Source organism: Bos taurus, chromosome 29 (genome assembly GCF_002263795.3).
Source record: "Bos taurus isolate L1 Dominette 01449 registration number 42190680 breed Hereford chromosome 29, ARS-UCD2.0, whole genome shotgun sequence".
Classification (NCBI taxonomy): Eukaryota; Metazoa; Chordata; class Mammalia; order Artiodactyla; family Bovidae; genus Bos; species Bos taurus.
In genome coordinates this window covers 11,161,361-11,183,234 of record NC_037356.1, presented here as the reverse complement: position 1 = coordinate 11,183,234, position 21,874 = coordinate 11,161,361, and the positions used below count along the sequence as shown (strand labels likewise).

The following is a 21,874-nucleotide window of genomic DNA, read 5'->3' as shown; positions in this document are numbered from 1 at the left end:
GGAGTATTTGGGTAGATTACTTATATTTTTATATCCTTAACTGACTATATGTTAGACATTTATTAAGAGTTCCAATTACTATTTGAGTGAATAGACTTTTGAACACCTTCTATTTACAACACTGCTATGCTAATGAGTTTCCACTTTTATCCCTATTTTACAGATGGAAGAACTGAGCCTCAGAAATGTTAAATAACTTTGTTAGCTAGTAGTAAAAGGCACAGTTGATTCAAGAGCAGGTCTTTGAGATGCTAAAGATGGTGCTTCCTCAACTAAACCAGTGTTTTCCCAAATAAACTCAAGACAGAGTGATGACATACAGACATGTCTTCCTTGACATGTTTTCACATTGTCGGTACATATAATTCCCGTTATATGAATTAAAGACTCATGATTGAGATAATGTATGAAGCCAAATAATGGATGTACAAAGTCAAATATTTCTGAGCCTCAATTTCTTCGTCTGTAAAGAGACTTTGTTATATATTACTGATATTATTATTATTATTAGCCATTACTGGTGGATCAGATGGTAAAGAATCTGCCTTCAGTGCGGGAGACCTTGGTTAAACCCCTGGGTCTGGAAGATCCCCTAGAGGAGGGCATGGCAACCTACTCCAGTATTCTTGCCTGGAGAATCCCATGGACAGAGGAGCCTGGGGGGCTATGGTCCACAGGGCCTCAAAGAGTCGGACACGAGTGAGCAACTAAGCATGTCACAACCTTTAGCCATAATAATCTGATTTTGAACTGGGTTCTTCGTGTTTGATTATGCTGTTTCAGTAACTTAGCTCAGTTCTGGGCACGTTCGTGGTGCTCTTTAAAATTTATTTAACTGACTGTTTGCTATTGCAATTGTGTCAATTCTCATTAAAAATGTTTTGACTGAATAAGGGTATGAAGCTGACAACAAAGTCTCTCTCCTCGATGAATATTTAATTCCAGTTTAGATTTGCCAATCAAAATTCATAAAGACGGTTGGAAACTGACTTTTTATCTTTATAACTAGTCATGTATATTATATTTTCCCAATTTTAACTTTAGTCTGTGCAGCTGAACCATCACAGCAGTTATTATCACTGTCATAGTTGTTTTACTTCAGACTCTCAAATTAATAAGTGCTAAGGAAGAATTTAATTAGCTGAAACCTAAATTGTCATTATTAATTTACTAGTTACATTACAATACCTTGTAAAACATTTATGCTGCAGTAAACGGAGCACCTACTTTCCAATGATCACGTGGCATAGCTAATTTACTATACAACTATATTTAATTACTAATCTTAGTAAAGCTAATAGTACTTACCCAAATTACATTACTTACAACAAAATGCTTCAATCATTACGTCAAATGTTATAAAATCTCATCAAAGAAATAACAGAAGTTCAGGCATGTTTAAGTACCTCTGAAACATTCTTAGAATAGAATTTCTTAACAGGTAAATGGAACTATTGTAAATTAATCAGAGTTTTAGGAAGGTCCAGTGGGGAAAGCCTGAAGGTTTAGACATCTAGACTATCCGATGGGTAGACAGTTTCTGTTTGGGATGATGAAAAGTTCTAGAAATGGATGTAAACTTAAGTGGTTAAAATGGTAAATTTTATGTTATGTGTATTTTATCACAATAGACACACAGACTATCAAAATTAGACTACATTCAAGCTTGATAGTCTGTGTGTCTATTGTAGTCCTCATCCACTACACAATGTATTCCTTGAACACTGCGTAGGCTATGCTCACTGCCACATCCCAGCTTCCTGGCATATTGTAAGACACATATTTAATGAATAAATTTATGGGTTGTTAATTTTTTTTGCCAAGTACTTGAAGTTAATGTTCAATTTCTTTAAAGTAAAGAAAATAGTTCTACTGCAGAAAGGGATGCTATTGGCTCAGTCAGTGAAGAAACTATATAAATTAGAAATAGGTGGGATATGGAAAAAGAGGCAATACACATTCTAGAACATTAAATGTTAATTAGAAATAAAAGTAAGCTGACTCCAGTATTTGAGTGTTCTCATATCCATTGAACAGGCCCTAAGAGCACAGAAACACATGGAAATATCTATATCACTGAGCAACTAATAGCAATGACGGATATTGAGTCCTTTCCAAAAGCAGAGCTGGTGCTTTGGGAAGACAGAAGTTCATTATACTAATTAAAGGCTCTTGCCCTACCTCCTCAGAGAATGTTCTCTTGGGTAGATATCAAGGCAGACACCCTTGGGTAGATGATTTTCAAATTAATGACTCAACAACCAAATGGCAGTAATCCTAGCATCTCTGGTGAGATCAACTGCCTATATCACAGCTACAGATAAGAGTCACCTTCCAAAAGCAGGGCTCAGGAAAGCTCAGAGTCATTGTACTTAGGCAGAGGTTTGCTTGCCCATCCATACAGATGTGGAGCACAAGATTTTGAGGCAGTTCAACATGGCTATACTCCAAGTCAAAAATCAGAGTCACAACATGGGGTGGAGGAATTGGCTACTCATTTGTGAGGTTTCACAGAACTGCAGTCACCCCAAAATTGTTTTTAAAGAATGACCTCTCTCTTCATATGTATTTAAAATCACCTAACTGTTATGCCTTTACACCACAAATAACTTCCTCACTCGGTCTTCATAACGACCCTCTGAGAGAGGGCCCATTATTCCTGCTTTATATGGGAGGAAACTGAAGCACAGGAAAGTTTAAATAACTTGCTCAAATTCCCACAACCAGAAGCAAATCTGGGACTTGAACCCAGCTTTCTGGAAGTCTAGTTCCAGAAACTGTGTTCTTAAACATACCACTCTTCTGTCCCAATGTATCTTAACAGAAATATTAAAAATAAGCAGAGTTTCCTTAGGACATTTTTTTTTCTTTCTTAGAAGGACACTATGCATGCCCACATGTGTTACCGAAGAGCATAATCAGACCAGGTGGGTTTTATTCTAATCCCGGAAAGCAGGGCTCTATGAATAAGATCTATGCCAGGTGGTTTGCAATCAGGCATGATCCTGTCGCTCTAGAATGCTAAGATTCAGCAAAAAAAAAAAAAAAAAAAAGCACAGAGGGTTTGGCAAGGCAGAAGAAATAAATGTTATTTATCCTACTGAAGCTCACCTGCAAATTTCTTTAATCTTACATGTTTCATTTTTTCCTAACCTATACCTGAACTTCCTTAGCATACAGACCATGGCTTGATCATTTCTGTATTCTTCATAAATCCCAGCATAGTATTCGGAGAAGGCAATGGTAACCCCCTCCAGTACTCTTGCATGGAAAATACCATGGATGGAGGAACCTGGTAGGCTGCAGTCCATGGGGTCGCTAAGAGTCGGACACTACTGAGCAACTTCACTTTCGCTTTTCACTTTCATGCATTGGAGAAGGAAATGGCAACCCACTCCAGTATTCTTGCCTGGAGAATCCCATGGACAGAGGAGCCTGGTGGGCTGCCATCTACGGGGTCACACAGAGTCGGACACGACTGAAGTGACTTAGCAGCAGCAGCAGCATAGTAGTAGTAGTAGTGGAGTTCAAAAGTCTTTATTCAATACCAAGGGACAAATAAGCATTGTTGAATTGCTAATTGCCTTAGAAGGCCAAAGAATGCGCATCTACTTGGATTTTATTCTACTGGGGCCAGCCTGGGGTCAATCTGGAGACGTGAAAAAAAAATATGACTTTGAAACTGCTGAGGACAACCAGACAGGTGAATTGTAGGAAACCAGGAGAGAAAAAGCATAAATTAATCTGAAATGTATTTAAATTTGTTTTCTAAAATGCATGGTGCAGTTCATAACTGCCAACAAGCACCGTTTCATTATGCTGCACTTCATCCTGCTTTGCTCAAAATACTGGAGAAATGACAGATACTAAAAGAAATTCTTACTTGTGTATCACATAAGCCATTTCCATTGAGCTCTTGCAAATTCTAGAGATATGCTAGGGGAAAAATACAACTTTAATAAAATAATGGATCATATCTGAATTAAACATGATATTCAAAATGTTACACTTGGGGAGTTAACAGAATGTTATATGCTGAGAGAGCAAGAGGAGAAAATGTCCTATAACATCCCATACCCTCCATAAATTAAATCTGAGAACATTAGAAATGGTGATAACAATGAAAAGGATTACTTATGGGATAAAAATGGAAAACAGAAAGAGATTAGTGAAGATATTTTCCTCTAAAAATCTCAAACTGCATCTTAGAGCAGAGGTAATAAAGATGGTTATTTCTAAGAAACAGATCCAAAGTGGCTCCATTCAATTCACAGCAGGAACCTCCAAAGAAGCAATTAATGCAACCACTGGTGTGGAATTGTTTTCCAAAAGCCATCTTGTTGGATGACTTTTTTTTTTTTTTAATGGAAGCAGGGCTCAGAAGTCAAGATGAATTTGGATCAATTATTCACTGAAAATATCAAAGTGTTATTAATACCACCATCCAATATGAATACAACTGAAAATCCTTTTGGTGAAATGGAAGGAACCTGTCAGCAGCTGTTTAACTTAGACTCCAAGGGCAATGCTCGAAACTCCTTGAGATCTGATCCTGGGACGTGAATGTAGGGGCGCTCATCTCAATGGTGTGCAGAGCCACTAGGTGTCCTGTTAGAAGGAGGGAGAGACTCTGGCAATCAGATCTGGGTTCAAATCTCAAAGCGCTGGCTTCCAACAATTAACACTGTGCAGAAACTCTCCCAGTCTCACGCTGTATGGAGACTCAGAGACAAGGGAAATATTGTGGCCCTGTGCTTAAGCATGCAGGCTCAGACACAGGCTGCTGGGGTTCAAATCCTGGTTCCTGAACTCGCTAATTGTGCGTCTGTGTGCACCTTAATTGACCTTTCTGTGCTTCATCTGTGTTTAGTCCATTGGATCATTGGAGGGTTAGTTGAGTTAGAAAATGTATAATCTTAGAGTCGTGACCTGTGATTATAATAAGGGCTCAGTAAGTGGTCATTAATGTTACTACTATCATTTACAAAAGTCATGTTCTTTCAGGTTACGAAATTCAGTGTAACACTGCATGGAGCTCTTGCTTTCCTCTTTTTTCCCCCCAGACCTAAAATAAAGCTCTAAAGGGGACGTGATACAGTTATCAGCTGGGAGATGAGCTCCTTGACTCATCCCGTACAAGTTCTTTCACTTCAGATGAGAAGTAATGTGCCTTGACTGACATTCACCAAACATAGAAAATCTCTCTCAAAAATTCAGTGTGTTTTGAGAGAGTGGAGGTGTGGGAAAGAAGGTGGTGGGGTGCTATTTATAAGGATTACCTAGGATTCATTTATTAAAAAGAAAGAGAAACCTAGAATTCCCTCATAGTCAGCATACTCAGTTTTCACTTATGATGGTCTCTTCAGCAACTTCTCCTCCTCTGCCCCTGCTGCCTAATCAGCGGCAGAGATATAGTTTCCCTAGTCTATAAAACCAGGATGGGAGGGCAAGTCCATTCTGAAACCCTAGGGGGTAGTAGAGTAAGCTGCTGCTGCTGCTAAGTCGCTTCAGTCGTGTCTGACTCTGTGCGACCCCATAGACGGCAGCCCACCAGGCTCCCCCATCCCTGGGATTCTCCAGGCAAGAACACTGGAGTGGGTTGCCATTTCCTTCTCCAGTGCATGAAAGTGAAAAGTGAAAGTGAAGTCACTCAGTTGTGTCCGACTCTTAGCGACCCCATGGACTGCAGCCTACCAGGCTCCTCCATCCATGGGATTTGCCAGGCAAGAGTACTGGAGTGAAAAGGAGTCATTAATGCAAAAGTTATCAAAAGCTGCTTGGCATCCTTTCTATAACAACGCAGAGTATTGAAATGAACAGAAGGAAGAAATGGATGCAGAGGGAAGGAAGGAAGGAAAAGGAAGGAAGGAGAGAAGTAAGCAAGGGAGGAAGGGGAGGAAAGACAGGGAGGGAGGAAAGGAAATACCAAGTGTCCCAAAGGACTAGACACTTTGCATGCAATTTTTAATTGAATCAGAAAACCATGCAAGGATGCTTATCACTATTTTTAACATGTGAGAACACTCGTAATTAAAAAGATGCATTTATTTGCTTAAGGTCACCCAACCAGTAAGGTGTTGAGTCAAATTCAAACTTGACCCTGTGGTCTTCCACTGCATCCTCCTCTTCTTAGATGTTCCAACAAGAGGATTCACAAAATGTATGAAGGAAAGAGGTCAGTAAAGATGACAAAGACTTTATCCAACGAGCTTTGAAAACAATGAAATTAGTCTTAAGTCAGAATGGTGTTCAGAGAAAACAAAAAAATATTTTTCTTATTCTCTTATGCCCTCCCAAGTATCACCCCCTCCAGTTCTCCCACCTCCAATACCTTTTCCTCTCCCACAGTACATCAGCTTCCACCCTCCCCATGCTAGTGAGTCACCAAAACTTTCCATGTGAAACGACAGTTTGATACCACTAGGGCCATGAACACGTGGACACTGACTTCCTAACTTGGACAGTGCTCATTTCATCATACTTTGCTATAATCTTCGAGGAAAGGTCAGAAGCTCTCCTCAAAGTAAAAACGTTCTCCCATAGAGAAACGTTCTCCTGTAGAGAACTGTAGAGCTGATGCAAAACAATCCTCTTTATAAATTAGAGTAACCTAGAGCAACAAGGAGGTGGTCAAAGGAAGAATAGTATTTGATGAGTTCTATTTTATATTCATATTTTAAATTTGCTGGCTGAATAGTTAGCAAATTTGATAAAATATGTTGCTTTCTTGGTTAGACCACAGAACATGAAGACAAGCACAGTGATCCCCTAAAAGCAGCTCATTTCTTCCCTTTAGCTTCTACATCATACCCTTTTCCTTACTATATTTTTAATTTTAATAACCCTTCCTAGCAGATATTGGCACTGCAGAAGCTTTGTATTTATTAGAATTAAATTCTTTGGATTAAATAAAGTACTAAACTGGTAACATATTTCTCCCTTACAATTACACTTTGGCCCTGGGCACTACAAAATGAACATCACCTTGTAAGGCCATCATGACATCAGGGTTTATTAGTTTGCTCAGGCTGCCATCACAAAATGCCACAGACTGGGTGGTTGAAACAACAGAACACACTTCCTCACACTTCTGGAGGACAAGAAGTCCAAGATCAAGGTTTTCGCAGGGTTTGATTTCTAGTAAGAGAGCTCTTCCTGGACTTGCAGATGGCTCCTTTTTTGTTATATCCTCACATGGTAGAGAGAGAGACACACAGATCTCTTTCCTCTTGTAAAGCCACTAATCCTATTAGATTAAGACCTCACTATTATAATCTCAATTAACCTTAATTATCTCCTAAAAGCCTTATCTCCATTCTCCTAGATCACACTGGGGGTTAGGGCTTTAAAACAAGGATGAAAGAGAAAGTGAAGTCGCTCAGTCATGTCCCACTCTTGGCGACCCCATGGACTGCAGGCTACCAGGCTCCTCTGTCCACGGGATTTGCCAGGCAAGAGTACTGGAGTGGGGTGCCATTGCCTTCTCCAAAAACAAGGATGAGGGAGACACAATTCAGTCCACAACAAACGGGGCAAGGATACTCTACATAACTAGAATTTACAGATTAAGAAAGTACAAGTAATAAACATTCCATGCTCAGACATAAACCTGTAATCTTTTGGCATGTGGGACAAAGCAGCTGGAAAACGTTACAGTTTGACATCTCCTTGGTGGTGGTTAAAGAGAACTCGAATTCTGCTGGCTACTGTTTGTTTCACTTCTGTGTTTGTGGCAAGGAGAGAGAAAGCAAGGGGCAGGAGCCTTCAGCCCCAGGGCTGTAAAGTGTCTCCTATTCCCTTTTCTTTACAAGGCAGTAAAGAGAAGTCCCTGTGTATCTCTTACTTTGCTTCCACCTTGAAATTCAGTAGATTCTCCATTATATTCTTCTATCTAATGGTTAAAGACACTGTTGGCCTTTTGTGTACATTGATTTGACATGAATTTTATTAGTTTTGCTTCATGCTGGCCATTGTGCTGGGTGCTGAGAGTACAAAGACGAACGAGATCAAATCCTTTCCTTTAAAGACTCGGCAGACTTTTAGAGCAAATCAGGATTAGAATTCAAAGAACCTGAGAATTGGAAGGAATTTGGTTGCAGATGAAGAACTCAGGCCCAGAGAGATTAAGAGACTTTAGCCAAGGTGGCACAGATGGTTGGGACAGGGCCAGTTAACATACAGGCCTACTGACCCCTAACTAGGTCTTGTTCCTGTGCAGCTCAGACATTCAGCCAGGGTTTCTTTAGAGCTTACTATGTCCCAGGTACCCTGCGGGGGGGGGGGGGGGGGGGCAGAATTTAATGATTTAATAATTTCACTAACAATTTAATAATTTATTTGGGAAAACAATTAGTTAAAATTAGTTAATACTACAAGGCATGGTTATTCCATTAACCGCATAAATATACATACACAAATAATAAAATGTGTACGTTATCTGATTATTAAATTTATCTCTACAATGATCATCACTGCTAGATGGGAAAGCTTCCCTTACATCTTCATCACCCAGTATAATAAACACCACTGAATGATACCAGGTAGAGGAAGACCATTCTAAAGGTACATTGAGGGTATACAAATCAGAGCAAACAAAAACAATCCACAACTAAAATCATGTAACCTGGACTGAAGGCACTCTCTGGATGGCTCCTGGAGAACCCTTGAGAAGAAATCGGTCTTCTAGCTAGCCACATAGTTACTCAAAAGAGATCAAGCACAGGTTGATGAGAAGATGGCTGTTGTGTTGGTCTAGACTTTCTCCACGTCACTGTCTCACTCAATCCAAGATCAATTTAAAAAGCACAGAGTCTGAGTGGTTAGGGTGACAGGCTCTGACCTGGCTGAATTCACTGGTACCACTACTTATGACCTTGGGCAAATTCTGTCACATGCTATACCTCAGTTTCTTCCTCTGTAGGATGGGGGCTAATAACAAGATTATCTTACAAGGTCTTAGGATTAAATGAGATGAGGGCATGTCATAGTGTTTGAGTGAACTGCTCAATAAAGAGGCACTGGCAACAACAATTTGCAGTGGTCGTCTTTCCAGCCCACTCTGTCCCTCCTCCATCTTCACCATTTCTCTGATCCTTTGCCTCCGTCTCCCTCCCTACCCTGCTTGCAGCTGTGCCTTGGACTTTTCCAAGGTGGCCATCCATTCTGGGACCTCGGAACAGCTGCTACTGTCCATTTTGCTGCTTGCTTCCCCTGCCAGGTGACAGGGGAGAACGGCAGGGCTGCATTTAGCATGGACAAACACCTGTCCTCTCTGTCACTACAGCCAGACGGACACTGGCGCTGAGTCATGCTGCTGCTCACGACCGATGAGCTCTCAGAAGCTCTGAGAGAGAGACCTGAGAGGACAATCTGTCCATCCCTCTCTCCAGGTCAGGCTACTCTTCAATCTGCCAGGAGGCAAAAATAGACACAGGGAGATTCTATCATTCACGGAGAACTGAAGAATCTTCAACATCAGGACATTTCTTCTTGTGCCTAAGCTCAATTTCAGATTCTGCATTTAAATTCACTTCTTATATTTATCTTTCATAGGTAAAAATAAACTTGATATCTAGGTCACTGCAAATATATACATATATATAGTATAATATACAGCATACAATATGCAGTATCCTGTGTATCCATACAGAGTACTGCTTACTAATTAAGAGACTGAGCTCTATGATTAGCCACCCAGTCTAATCCCAGCCACCTACTGGTGATGTGGTTTTGTTCTAAAAATTAATAAGAGTGATGTTCTCACTAGATCCTTGTATAAGCACAGTTCTCAGTTCATAGAAAGAATTCAACAGATGTTAACTATTGTTGTTGTTTAGACATATACATACATAGTGAGAAGCCAGGGGGCTTCTTAAAGATTTGTTTTGCAACCTAAATGGCTCCAGTTTGATTGTGGCTTTTAATCAGTTTCTTCTATAACCTTATTTTTCATTTTCTATTTATTTACTTTCCTAAATTCCGAACCATCTACATAATGCTCGTTGACTCCAGTCAGCACAGGAAAAAATGTATATCTTAGAACTAATAGATTTCCCTATGCAAATTATTATTATGATTTGCAAAGAAATAAGGGATTTGTTAGCAAGTATAACCTTTAAACATTTTACTTATATTAACTCATTTAATCCTCAAAATAAACCCATTCATTATTCTTTCAGCGTTGTCATACTTCATTGATTCTAAAAATAAACTATTTTCCCACATTTTAACATCTCTGAAAGCATTGAAATCTTGTGGTTGATATGTTATAGTTGCATTGACAATCTTTTTTTTTCTTTGTAATAGATGAAAAAAATGATATACCTTGCAAATGAGGACAATCCACAGTCAATGAAATAGGATATGAGATATTCCAGGCATTCTTTTAGGTCCCAGAGATATGGTGCAAAAGACTGCACAGTCTTTCATTTCATAGAATCCACTTTCTAATGAGAAATAAGGATGATAACAACTAATATACAAGCGGCTGTAGGAACCGATGCAAGATTCATCTTGGGCTTGCAGGGGCCAGGGAAAGTTTCCCACTGATGATGAAGTCATCTAAGTTTAGAGTCAGGAGATGGCTGCTGCTGCTGCTAAGTCACTTCAGTCGTGTCTGACTCTGTGCGACCCCATAGATGGCAGCCCACCAGGCTCCCCCATCCGTGGGATTCTCCAGGCAAGAACACTGGAGTGGGTTGCCATTTCCTTCTCCAATGCATGAAAGTGAAAAGTGAAAGTGAAGTTGCTCAGTCGTGTCCGACTCTTAGCGACCCCATGGACTGCAACCTACCAGGCTCCTCCATCCATGGAATTTTCCAAGCAAGAGTACTGGAGTGGGGTGCCATCGCCTTCTCCGCAGGAGATGGCTAGTGGGTCACTAGTCAAAGAGGATAAGCAAAACCTGAGAAGCTAGAAAAAGCATGAGACATTCAGGAATTTGAATATAGTTCAGAATGCTGATTTAGAGCAGGGGAAAAAGCAGAGGCTGTATCACGATAGGCCAGGTAGACTTGGCAAGCAAATTGGAGGGTATCCTGAGACACTGGGGTTCTGCCAAAGCACAGGTGTTACTTCTATTTGGAAAAGAGCTGGTTTCAGGCTAAATAACAAAGAACGAGACTATAATTCCCTCTAATTCCTCACCTTAAACCCAATGTTCTTTATTGCCCCACCAGCAACCACCCAGAACAGTAGGCTCTCTTGTTAGCCATATTGACAGCAAATGCATTACTACATTTCCCCTTATTTTGGTTTCTGTTGAATTGGTGTGTTTGGATTAGATGGAGAGGAGGCTAGAACCAGTGAACTGGTTCTTAAAGAATTCTCCAAGGTGAATATTGCCTAGTGTCAGAATGCTCATGCTCAGTTATACCACTCACAGGATATACTTCAGTGCCAAGCCCATCCACAGTTGTGTCTATTAGATGATGGATATTGATGCCAGTCTTTTCTAAATGCATCATGCATTTACTTTCCGTGGCATATGCTTAAAAGTAAAAATATAAAAATTAAAAGCAAAGCTATGCAGAAGTGAAGGTTCACAACTTCAAGTGTTTTATACTCTTGTATATAATTATGCCATCAGAAATTCCAGTTCAATTTATCTTAAAGCTGCCTTTTTAAAGTAATACAACTAGAGACTGACTAAATTAAGCAATGTAAGTTGAAATGTGGCAAACAGGCATACAAGACACTAATTTCTGAATTACATGGGGTCAAAAAAAAAAAAAAGATTTGAATGAAGGTATTCTATTGCAGCCAGACAGTCTTGATTTCATATCACATTAAAAATCATTTCATTCACAGAATTTGTTGGTATGCACATACTGTCTTTTTAAAGAATAGCAAAGAGCCTTTTTTTTTTTTTTTAGAACAATGACAATGTGAATTAGTTAATATCTTTGACTTAGTCTAAAAAGTGTGTGTCTACAGTTGCCTAGCATTTAAGTGTGGTTTTTTCTGACAAAAGATATCTTTGGTTTTTACAGGATAAACAATGAATACAAATGCCATTGTTTAGCTTACAATAATATAACAAGTACTAGTAGTTAAAAGGACTAATGGGTGCCTAGATGATAGCTTGAGAAACTTATCTAAAGAGGATAAAGAGCGTAAAGTCTTTAATAACAGGGCAGACAATTGTCTATGGAAGACAGCTTAGGCACAATCTTGTCTGAAACAAGGGGGTTGAGTTACAGGATCAGTAACTTTGATTCTGTAAGCCTCATGACTTATTAAGACAGGTGAATGATAGGTGGATGGAAGAGAGGGCTACGGACTCAAAGAGTCATTTTTAGAATAGCCTGGATAAACTCAGTTTCAAATCCTAGCACTAATACATCCCACAAACTCTATGACCTTGGGCAAACTACTCTTCTCTCTAGGACTCAAGAAAAATCATGTCTACCTTATAGAATTAAGTGAAACTCCAAGGCCTAAAGCAGCTGCTGTATGACGTGTGTATAAAGAGGGACTCTTGTTAATACTGTTACTGCTGTGATTGCTATCACCATTATTACTACATTCCATGCTGCTGTTTAATTCTACTGGCATTAGATGAGGTGAAACGGTAGACCAGGCAACCACGAATAAGGCACACTGCCTGTTTAGGGATGGCATTTAGGCTTGCACATTCCCAATTAGCTTTTCAATTAACCCCAGCCTTGAGGAATATACTTTCCAACCACACCTGAAAGCTAAAGTAGGCCTGATGGGCTATGATGGGTGTAGGTTTTTTTCATTAGAAGAGGAGAAAATAAACTGTGTTACCTATTGCAAAAAGAAGCCCAAATTTATAGAAGGTACTGAAACAAAATACAGTGGCTGCCTCTGATATAATTTATACCCCCAATGCTAAAACCTGCTCTGAATCTATCAATAGTTCTTTCTCATTTAAGTATACTGGTCATTTTCTAAAAAAAACTCAATGATCTTCTTGCTTTATACTTCTTCCTTCTTTTTATAATAAAGCATGACAACATATAGTCAGCAGCATCTTATATTCCCCTTCCTGTTTGCAACTATATGATCTCTGCTGTTACAGTAATACATTATAGGAATTCATCCAGCTTGCAGTATCATTTGTTAACTGCTTTCTCAGCTGAAGTATATTACTGTAATCATTAGACAAAACCTTAATTCACATACTTGGTTTTAAATAAGCCACATGATAAAATGAAGTACCCAGAATAAACTATTCCCATTCACTAAACACCAAGTGAGGGCCTTCTTGTTCATTGTTCAAGGCAGCACACCTTTTAATTTATTCCAGGAACTCTGTGAATATAAATTCCATGGAAAAAAAATTGAGATGCTATTTTTATGTTAGTTATCATCACTTAGTGTTCAGAATTAACTCCTCTAGCTCCCCTGACTAACAGAAGGACATTAGAGTTAATAATTTTTCCTTTAGTCTTTATCACTCAGGGAGCAAAACTTCAGTTCTCTAATGCTGATTTTCCTACTTTCTGAGTAAGACAAAATATTATCTCTAAGATAAAGTATTAAAACCCCTTAACCCCACACCTGGTTTCTTCTTGCTTGTTCTCAGAAATGAAATGGAGATACTGAAGGCCCCTTACTAGCTTCTTCCTACACTCAAAAAGCAGAAGCCTGTGTTAGATCCTTGAATTAACATCCTTTAATTTCTGTACACTGAATTTCATTGAGCTGGCATTCTCCACATTCAGGTCCAAGCCTGAAGTAAGTGTCACTGGGAGATTCAACTTTTCTGTGCATACCAATTCGGCATAAGGCATTATCTCCCAGTGGCTTTCAGAGCCATTCGTGGTCTCTGACAGACCCTTCATCCATACAACCTATAATTTTCATAAGAAGGCACTTTTTCAAAGCACTTGCTCCAATAAAAGAGTCACTTTCAAGTCTCTTTCCTTAAAAGAGAAACAAAACAAAGCAAACCCCTCAAAATGCAATATATATGATGCTAGTACACGATAATTAGGCTTGTAATCATTTTACCTGTGATGCATGGGCAAAAAGGAATCAATTCTACTTCACCTTTGTCTCCCTCTACTACACTTCAGCACAAGTACTCCTTAATAAGTCTGTCAACATTATACAATCCTCAGATCTGGACATTCTGAAAGGCTACAACCCTAAAATCAGAACTCGAAGGATTTTTTTTTCCTCTTCTCACACTACAAACAATCATATTTTGGTTTATCACTGAATTCTTGTTCATATTATCAACATTTCCACTCTGAAGGAACAGATAGCAAGTTGCAGGGGAGGAATCTTTGCAGCTGAGAGAAAGGACTGTGTCACAGGCCAGGAAAACCACCTCTGGGTCAATCTCAAGAGTAGATCTAAGTCAGAAAGGATGCTGGGCCAAAGATCACATCCTCAAAGTAACATGGAACAATCTCAGCTCCACAAAATGTTGTCTTTGGAAGTTTCCCCATCACCAAATTGGATACTGATTTCTTAAACATTGACCATTTGGCCAGTGCCTCTGAAAGCCTGAGTCAAATTAGAGACTTGAGCTTGTTTTGCATCTGAGGACTTACAGGCCATGTTAATTTCTTAGAGAAAGATAACTCATGAGATAGATCTACATAGAGGTTCTCTAGAAACAACCAGTCATGCGGAATAAAAGAAATACAAAGCCATTCTCTAAGTGGACAGGACTATGTGATTATAAATAGAATTCTTGCTCATTGTAAACACTTTTGAAATGATGGCTTTGTTGATTTGAAAAGATAGCAAGCACCCCTGTGGAGTCTGGTCAATGTTAGGCAGAGTCCCAAATATGTGCTCCGATGACATACACTAGGATGCAAGAACTGGAGGGAGGCTCAGGGATTTATCATGCCCCTTGCAGAACCAACCATTATAGTCATAAAAATAATCCACTGGTAGCAACAAGTTTACTAGAGAGCTCCCTGAAGAAGCAACGATTTCAGCTGCTTAATTGCTTTCACCCTGTGCCATTTAAAGGAATACCAAGTCTCTGTTGAGACACCATCAATTGACGGTTTCACCAAATATTTTGAATAGCTAATGACTCTTCTTGACCACCACCAACGCCCACTCTCCGCCCCCAGGCAGCCAGGCTCCAGGAGTTCCCCCTTTCTGTGAGAGGCATGGTCTACATGCCAGCGAGAGGCAGGTTCGCATCCCGAGTGGAAAAAACAAAAAACGGCGTCTGTACTCAAGACCAGCAGTCCAGATCAGGCAGTTGGCAAAGCCGAAAAGGTAATCTTCATCCCCAAGCATTCCCTACCTTTTCGGATTTCGCCTTCCTGGCGTTGTGCACGAACCTGCGACCCAGCTTCTTGGCATACCAGATAGAGGCGAACATAGCGCTGCCAACGGAAGGGATTCTCGGTGAAGCGGCTGCACAATCAACTTCCCAGCTCGGCTCGGAGATCTGGAGCAGGGGGAATCGGTCTGGAGCTGTCACTTGCAGGCTGTTGCTTTCTCAGTGCCTCTCATGCTGGCGAGCTGAGGCCGAGGGCGGGAGCAGGGAGGGAGGGGGCCGGGGGCAGGCAGTCCGGGGCCGGCCAGTCCGCAGGTACCTTCACATCCCGCCTGCGGGAGGTCCGCGCGAGGGGGGCGGGCGGGCGCTGCCTTCCCCGCCGGCGCACACGCGCATCCAGGCGGCTGAGTATCCGTCTTGCAGTTCTTGGGCTCTTGTTCACCACCAAACTCCACGCGTGGTAGGAGGAAGGGCAGCCGCAGTCCGGTCGCCCTGGGCTCCAGGCATGGCCCCTCGCCTGGCTTCCCTCTGCCTCGACAGTGCGTGCTGGCGGCGGTGGCCGCGCAAAGACGCATCCACACCCAGCCCCGCAGGTAAAGCAGCCAATAATTGCAGCTGCCGGGCACGCGGGAGGGGAGAGACCACCACGGACGCGGCCCTGCGGGCACAAACAGGTGTCCCCCGGAGCCCGGAGCCTGCCCCGCAGCCCCGAGAATAAGGGGCTGTTAGTAGGACTGGAAACAAAGCGACCTTCCTCTGCCCCCCTCCTCAACTCCACTGGGGCCACGTAAAGTCCTATCCCTGCCTCCCAACCAGTCTTCTCCACAGCTTACAAGAAAAAAACAAAAAAAACATTTTATTTCTTTGGAGGTTGGCCCCGGGACAAACGGCGACGTGAACAGGATGGGGTGTATTCCCTGAACGCCAGAGTGAAGGTCCTCAGCTTTTAAACTCATTGGTTCCACCACTGAAACCACCTGGGCTGCTTTTACAAGTCCAGGTTTTCTGCCTGAAGACTGAGTAATGGGGAGGGGCTTAAATCTACCTTTACACTAAAACAGAACAGTTTACTCCTTTTTTTCTTTTAAAACCCCAGAGTTTTCTTGCAGTGATATCTATTGTTAAATGGGGGATTTAATACCACTTTTGAAGGGGAAGATTTATGGCCAGTCTTAAACCAGGCTCCTCTGAGGAATTCTCACATTTAATTCTACCACCATGTGCTTCCAATTTCAATTATCTTGGTTGTTGTTTGGTTGCTTAGTTGTGTCCAACTCTTTTGCAACTTCATGAACAGTAGCCTGCCAGGCTCCACTGTCTGTGGGATTTCCCAGGCAAGAGTACTGGAGTGGGTTGCCACATCCCTCTCCAGGATATCTTCCCAACCCAGGGATCGAACCTGCGTCTCCTGCATTGGCAGGGGGATCCTTTACCACTGAACCACCAAGGAAGCCTTTTCAATTATCTTGCTGCTGCTGCTGCTAAGTCGATTCAGTCCTGTCCGACTCTGTGTGACCCCATAGAAGGCAGCCCATCAGGCTCCCCCATCCCTGGGATTCTCCAGGCAAGAACACTGGAGTGGGTTGCCATTTCCTTCTCCAATGCATGAAAGTGAAAAGTGAAAGTGAAGTTGCTCAGTCGTGTCCGACTCTTAGCGACCCCATGGACTGCAGCCCACCAGGCTCCTCCCTCCATGGGATTTTCCAGGCAAGAGTACTGGAGTGGAGTGCCATTGCCTTCTCCGTTTCAATTATCTTACTAGGGTTAAATTATCTTACATAGGGTTTAGACTATTATGAGTCATTTTAAAGGTAAAGTCAATTTTAAGAGACAAGTGTGTCTTCTGATGAGAGAGAATGGCTGACTTTGTCCATCGTACTAGAGGACAAAAATATATAAAAACTGTTCATCTCAGCAAGGAAAACCTTCCTTCCACTGATATGCAAATGAGACTCAATCCAATAAATGTTTTCCAGCTGATCTAATAGACATGCCCTAGGAGCACCTGTTGACCAAGGACAATGTTGAAACACAAATAAATGGAAAAGAACTCCCTTCTCTCACGATAAATCACTTGAGCTTTACCCCCAGAGGACTGGGTCTCCATTCAACTGTTTTATAAAGTACACTGAACATCCTTCTAAGCAATTGGAAATAGAACAAGACAGTGTAGGATCAGGACTCACATCCATGTTAACTCACGACAGGAAACCTGGTGCTTAGAAGAATGTTGAGCACAATACATTCAACGTGTGTTTGTTGAATAAACAAATAATCTGGGTTCTAACCCTGGCTTTTTTTTCTAAATTGTTCCTTGTTTCTTCTGTGCTTGGATTTGCCTCATCTGTAAATGAAGAGAATTGGGCAGAACATTTTTCAGGCCCCCTTCCTGTCCTCTGCATCTGTAATTCTGATTCCAAGTCTGAGGGTCTTCACATGAGTATGGGGAACACTGACTGAAACCGCCCACCTGGGCCAGGCACCATAGTGGCCGTTGGCATGAGCGATTTTACAAGAGGTCTTGGTAAGGTACATGGAACTAATAAGATGCTGCTGCTGCTGCTAAGTCACTTCAGTCATGTCTGACTCTGTGTGACCCCACGGACAGCAGCCCACCAGGCTCTGCTGTCCCTGGGATTCTCCAGGCAAGAACACTGGAGTGGGTTGCCATTTCCTTCTCCAGTGCATGAAAGTGAAAAGTGAAAATGAAGTCACTCAGTCGTGTCCAACTCTTAGCAACCCCATGGACTGCAGCCTACCAGGCTCCTCCATCCATGGGATTTGCCAGGCAAGAGTACTGGAGTGGGGTGCCATCACCTTCTCTGAATAAGATGCTACTAACCCAGAAAAGTTAGGGAAAGGTCAAAAGGAGACTGCATGTGTCCTCCCATTTCCCAGAATCCTTCTTGCTGGCTACCAGCTCCCAGAATCCTTCTTGCTGGCTACCACCTCCCAGAATCCTTCTTGCTGGTGTCCATCTTGGTTGAGCAATGTGTGCACCAATCAGAAGGACCCTGAGTCAGAATGATTGACCACAGACAACCTGGAAACTAACCCCATCACCATAAAACCCAAGACTGCAAGCCACATGGCACAGCAGTTCTCCTGGGTTCCCTGACCCTCCTCCTCTCTGTGCAGGCGCCCCTTCCCAATAAAGTCTCTTGCTTTGTCAGGATGTGTGTCCAAGTGTTAGACAAGAGCCCCTTCTGGGTCCTGGAAGGGGTCCCCCTGCCTGCAACAAAAAAGAAATGTCTCGTGCTCACCAGAGGCATAGGCTCTGGTAAAATGACTCAGCCTGGATTCTTCCACCTTCTTCACCATGCCTAACCGCCACCTGGGGTTCCGTTTTGCCATTAGCCGTTACTTCTCCTCCGTGTTCTTTCTACGAACTCTACTTTCCTTTCATTTCCTTCTGACACTCTTAGACAACCCCTGAGCAAAATTCACCACATCACACCTTGTACTCTTTGGGGAAAAAAAAGTGCCACAGAAATCCAACAAATAAATACATGATAACTCCTGCTTAGCTTTCAAAGAGTTACTCAACAGGACCACAATTTACCCCAATATCGCTGTGATGTTAGAGGTATTCATTATTCCTGCATTCAAGTCTGTCTAAGCTGTGTAGTTAAAAGACTATTCAGTTAACAGAATACAGTCGATAAAAAGAGGAGGGAGGCAATTGTCCCTAAATTAATGAGTAGAAACTTCTGTTTTTAACATTTTAAGATGGAATTTGACAATAAAGAGGTGAGAAAAAAATATTGAGCTTTCAAATCACTGATATCATAGGGGAAATCAAAGAATGTTAATTTACTCTGATGGGACTGCCAATCATAAAATAATTTTTGTATTTTCTTCATAAGTTAAGATTTTCTAAGTCACTAAAATTGGGGCTTGGAGAGATCTTTAATGCTTGATTATTTTGTTGGTTAGTTTTGCTTTTAAGTTCTTGTTTAGGCGTTAAGTTGTGTCCAACACTTTTGTGACCCTGTGCCAGGCTCCTCTGTCCTTGGGATTTCCCAGGCAAGAACACTGGAGTGGGCTGCCATTTCCTTCTCCAACGCAGGAAAGTGAAAAGTGAAGTGAAGTCGCTCAGTCGTGTCCGACTCTTAGAGACCCCATGAACTACAGCCTACCAGGCTCCTACGTCCATGGGATTTTCCAGGCAAGAGTACTGGAGTGGGGTGCCATTGCCTTCTCCAACAATAATAACTATTGTTCCTTAAATAGGCATTCAGAGATAGAAGGCAGTGTGAAATAGGTCATTTGTACTCAGGGGTCACAGTCACGTTAGACAAATGCTTAACAATATAAGTATTCACAATATATTTTTTGAATATGTCTATGGCAAAGTGAGAGAATCCACAAACTTGAAAAGTCTAGAAGAGGCATTAGAGGCATATCTACAATTTTCAGTTGTAAAAGATGGTTTTTTAAAGATGGGTGTCAGGTCGATGGAATGAAGCCATTGCCATAGTTATACAGTCATCTTCACTGGGCTCTCACTGAACAGGTGTGCCTGCTAGAAAGAAGGTGGCAGCTGCCTAAATAAATCTTAATCGTCTCTAACCATTGTTCTGCTGATTGAGACAAATAACTTGCAGCTCTTCTGTGTATGGAAAACAAGTTTTTCAGATGCTTTCCATCTGTATATCATCAGACCTTTTCCTTTATAATTTCATTTTTAATACCTCTCATATGACAGAAACCTACCAGTGCAGCTGAGTTTGAGATGCAACATTAATCCTTTTAAGCAGCTTTTGGTTCATGCCTCAACACACACACACACTGTGTGAGTCTCCTTTGAATTCTCAAGGTAAATGCAATATTTAAATCAAGCCATTAAGATTATACAACAACATGTTCTGCCTAGTACACACGTAATTTTCTTTTAAAAGCCATCTAAATATATCATAGATAATTATAAAAACAGTAAGTATTAAGCCCTAGGAACTAATATCTGGTAGCTTGAAAAGCTATATAGGTTAGGTGTATGGTATATACTAAAGAAAATACATGTTTGAAACATAAAAAGTTAATGTACTAAACCAATAAACATTTAAATATTTGTTTGGTTTGTATATATGATATACATTTTTGATAGCCCTTAATATCCTTTATTAGTCTATTATCAAACAGCAGGTGTCAAGAACATGTTACATAGAATTTATGACTAAAAGAAGATAAACGTAATATTTAACTTTAATTTGCAGGGATGTCAAAATGCTGATGTTAGTTACTTCTATAGATGGTAGTGAATAGGGAGGATTAAAAACAGTTAGTTTGGTCTGTACATTTGTGTAACATTTGTATCTTCTACCATGAGAATATAGCCATGTTATTACTTATATGATTAAAAAGGTAAGCAATAGTTATTCACAAAATGGAACTGAATAAGATAAAAGCCCTCCTCTCAAGCAGTCATATAGAGTTGGGGACGTAGATGTATAAAACAATAAATTTCAATGCAGAATGGCATAACAACAGATGTGTGAAAAATAACGTGGGAGTTCAGAAAGAAAATTACTGCTTTTTGGTTTCTGTATAAGCCCAGTAATGAATGTCAGCTAGAAAAGTGCAATAATTAGTGTCAATGTACATAAAAAGCAAAGGAATAGCTCACTCTTTCAGCATGTTTTATCTGTATGGATAGCAGGGGAAATGGGCACTCTAGTTTGTATACAAACATAACAACCACTGGCCCAGTTGCAATTAGTTGTATTTCTATCTCAAAGAACCAACCACTCATGGATATGTGTGAAAAACTATTTGAGCCACTACAAAGAATAAGCCCGTTGTCTCTAATTATATAGGCTAAGTCTACTTCTTTTCTTATGTTCTCAAAATCATCCAAATCATTCTTTAGTGTTTGAATATCTCACCTTCCTTTCCTTTAAATGTTTAATCATTATATATTTAGGCACCCAGAGACATAAGAAGGTAATATGACACACATGTGCATACCACCTATATTTAATAAATGTTAACATACTGCCATCGGAGAAGGCAATGGCACCCCACTCCAGTCCTCTTGCCTGGAAAATCCCATGGATGGAGGAGCCTGGTGGGCTTCAGTCCATGGGGTCAAGAAGAGTCGGACATGACTGAGCGACTTCCCTTTCACTTTTCACTTTCATGCACTGGAGAAGGAAATGGCAACCCACTCCAGTGTTCTTGCCTGGAGAATCCCAGGGACGGGGGAGCCTGGTGGGCTGCCGTCTATGGGGTCACACAGAGTCGGACACGACTGAAGTGACTTAGCAGCAGCAGCAGTGGCAACATACTGCCATATTTGATTCATTCATTTTAAACAAATAAAATCTTCATAATATAATCAAAATCTCCCACCTCAATCCACTCTACCTCAAAATCATCTCAAAATAATGCTCAAGAAACATTCTTCTATTTTATTTAAACACACGCAATTTTAAAAGAGTAGATACTTCAAAATGTAATTGATAGTAGGAACAGAACTATCATATGACTCAACCATCCCATCACTGATGTATACCCTGAGAAAACCATAACTGAAAGAGATGCGTATTCATTGTAGCACTATTTACAACAGCTAGGACACGGAAGCAACTTAGATGTCTATTGACAGATGAACGGACAAAGAAGTTGTGGTACATATATAAAATGAAATGTTAC

At 40.9% G+C, this 21,874-nt stretch overlaps 1 protein-coding gene across 9 annotated transcripts in view; it reads right to left on the bottom strand.

The window, feature by feature from the left end:
• Positions 1–21,874, bottom strand: part of DLG2 (discs large MAGUK scaffold protein 2) — a 2,323,126-nt gene that overhangs the window by 1,072,577 nt on the left and 1,228,675 nt on the right. For 2 of the 9 annotated variants that reach the window (XM_024987489.2, XM_059883222.1), the window contains exon 1: positions 15,245–15,730. The exons of the other annotated variants lie outside the window; for them this stretch is intronic. In XM_024987489.2, coding sequence (XP_024843257.1) covers positions 15,245–15,322 — 78 coding nt within the window. In that variant the 5' untranslated portion in view covers positions 15,323–15,730. Of the gene's footprint in view, positions 1–15,244; positions 15,731–21,874 lie in introns of those variants that run through there. 9 annotated transcript variants of the gene reach the window in all.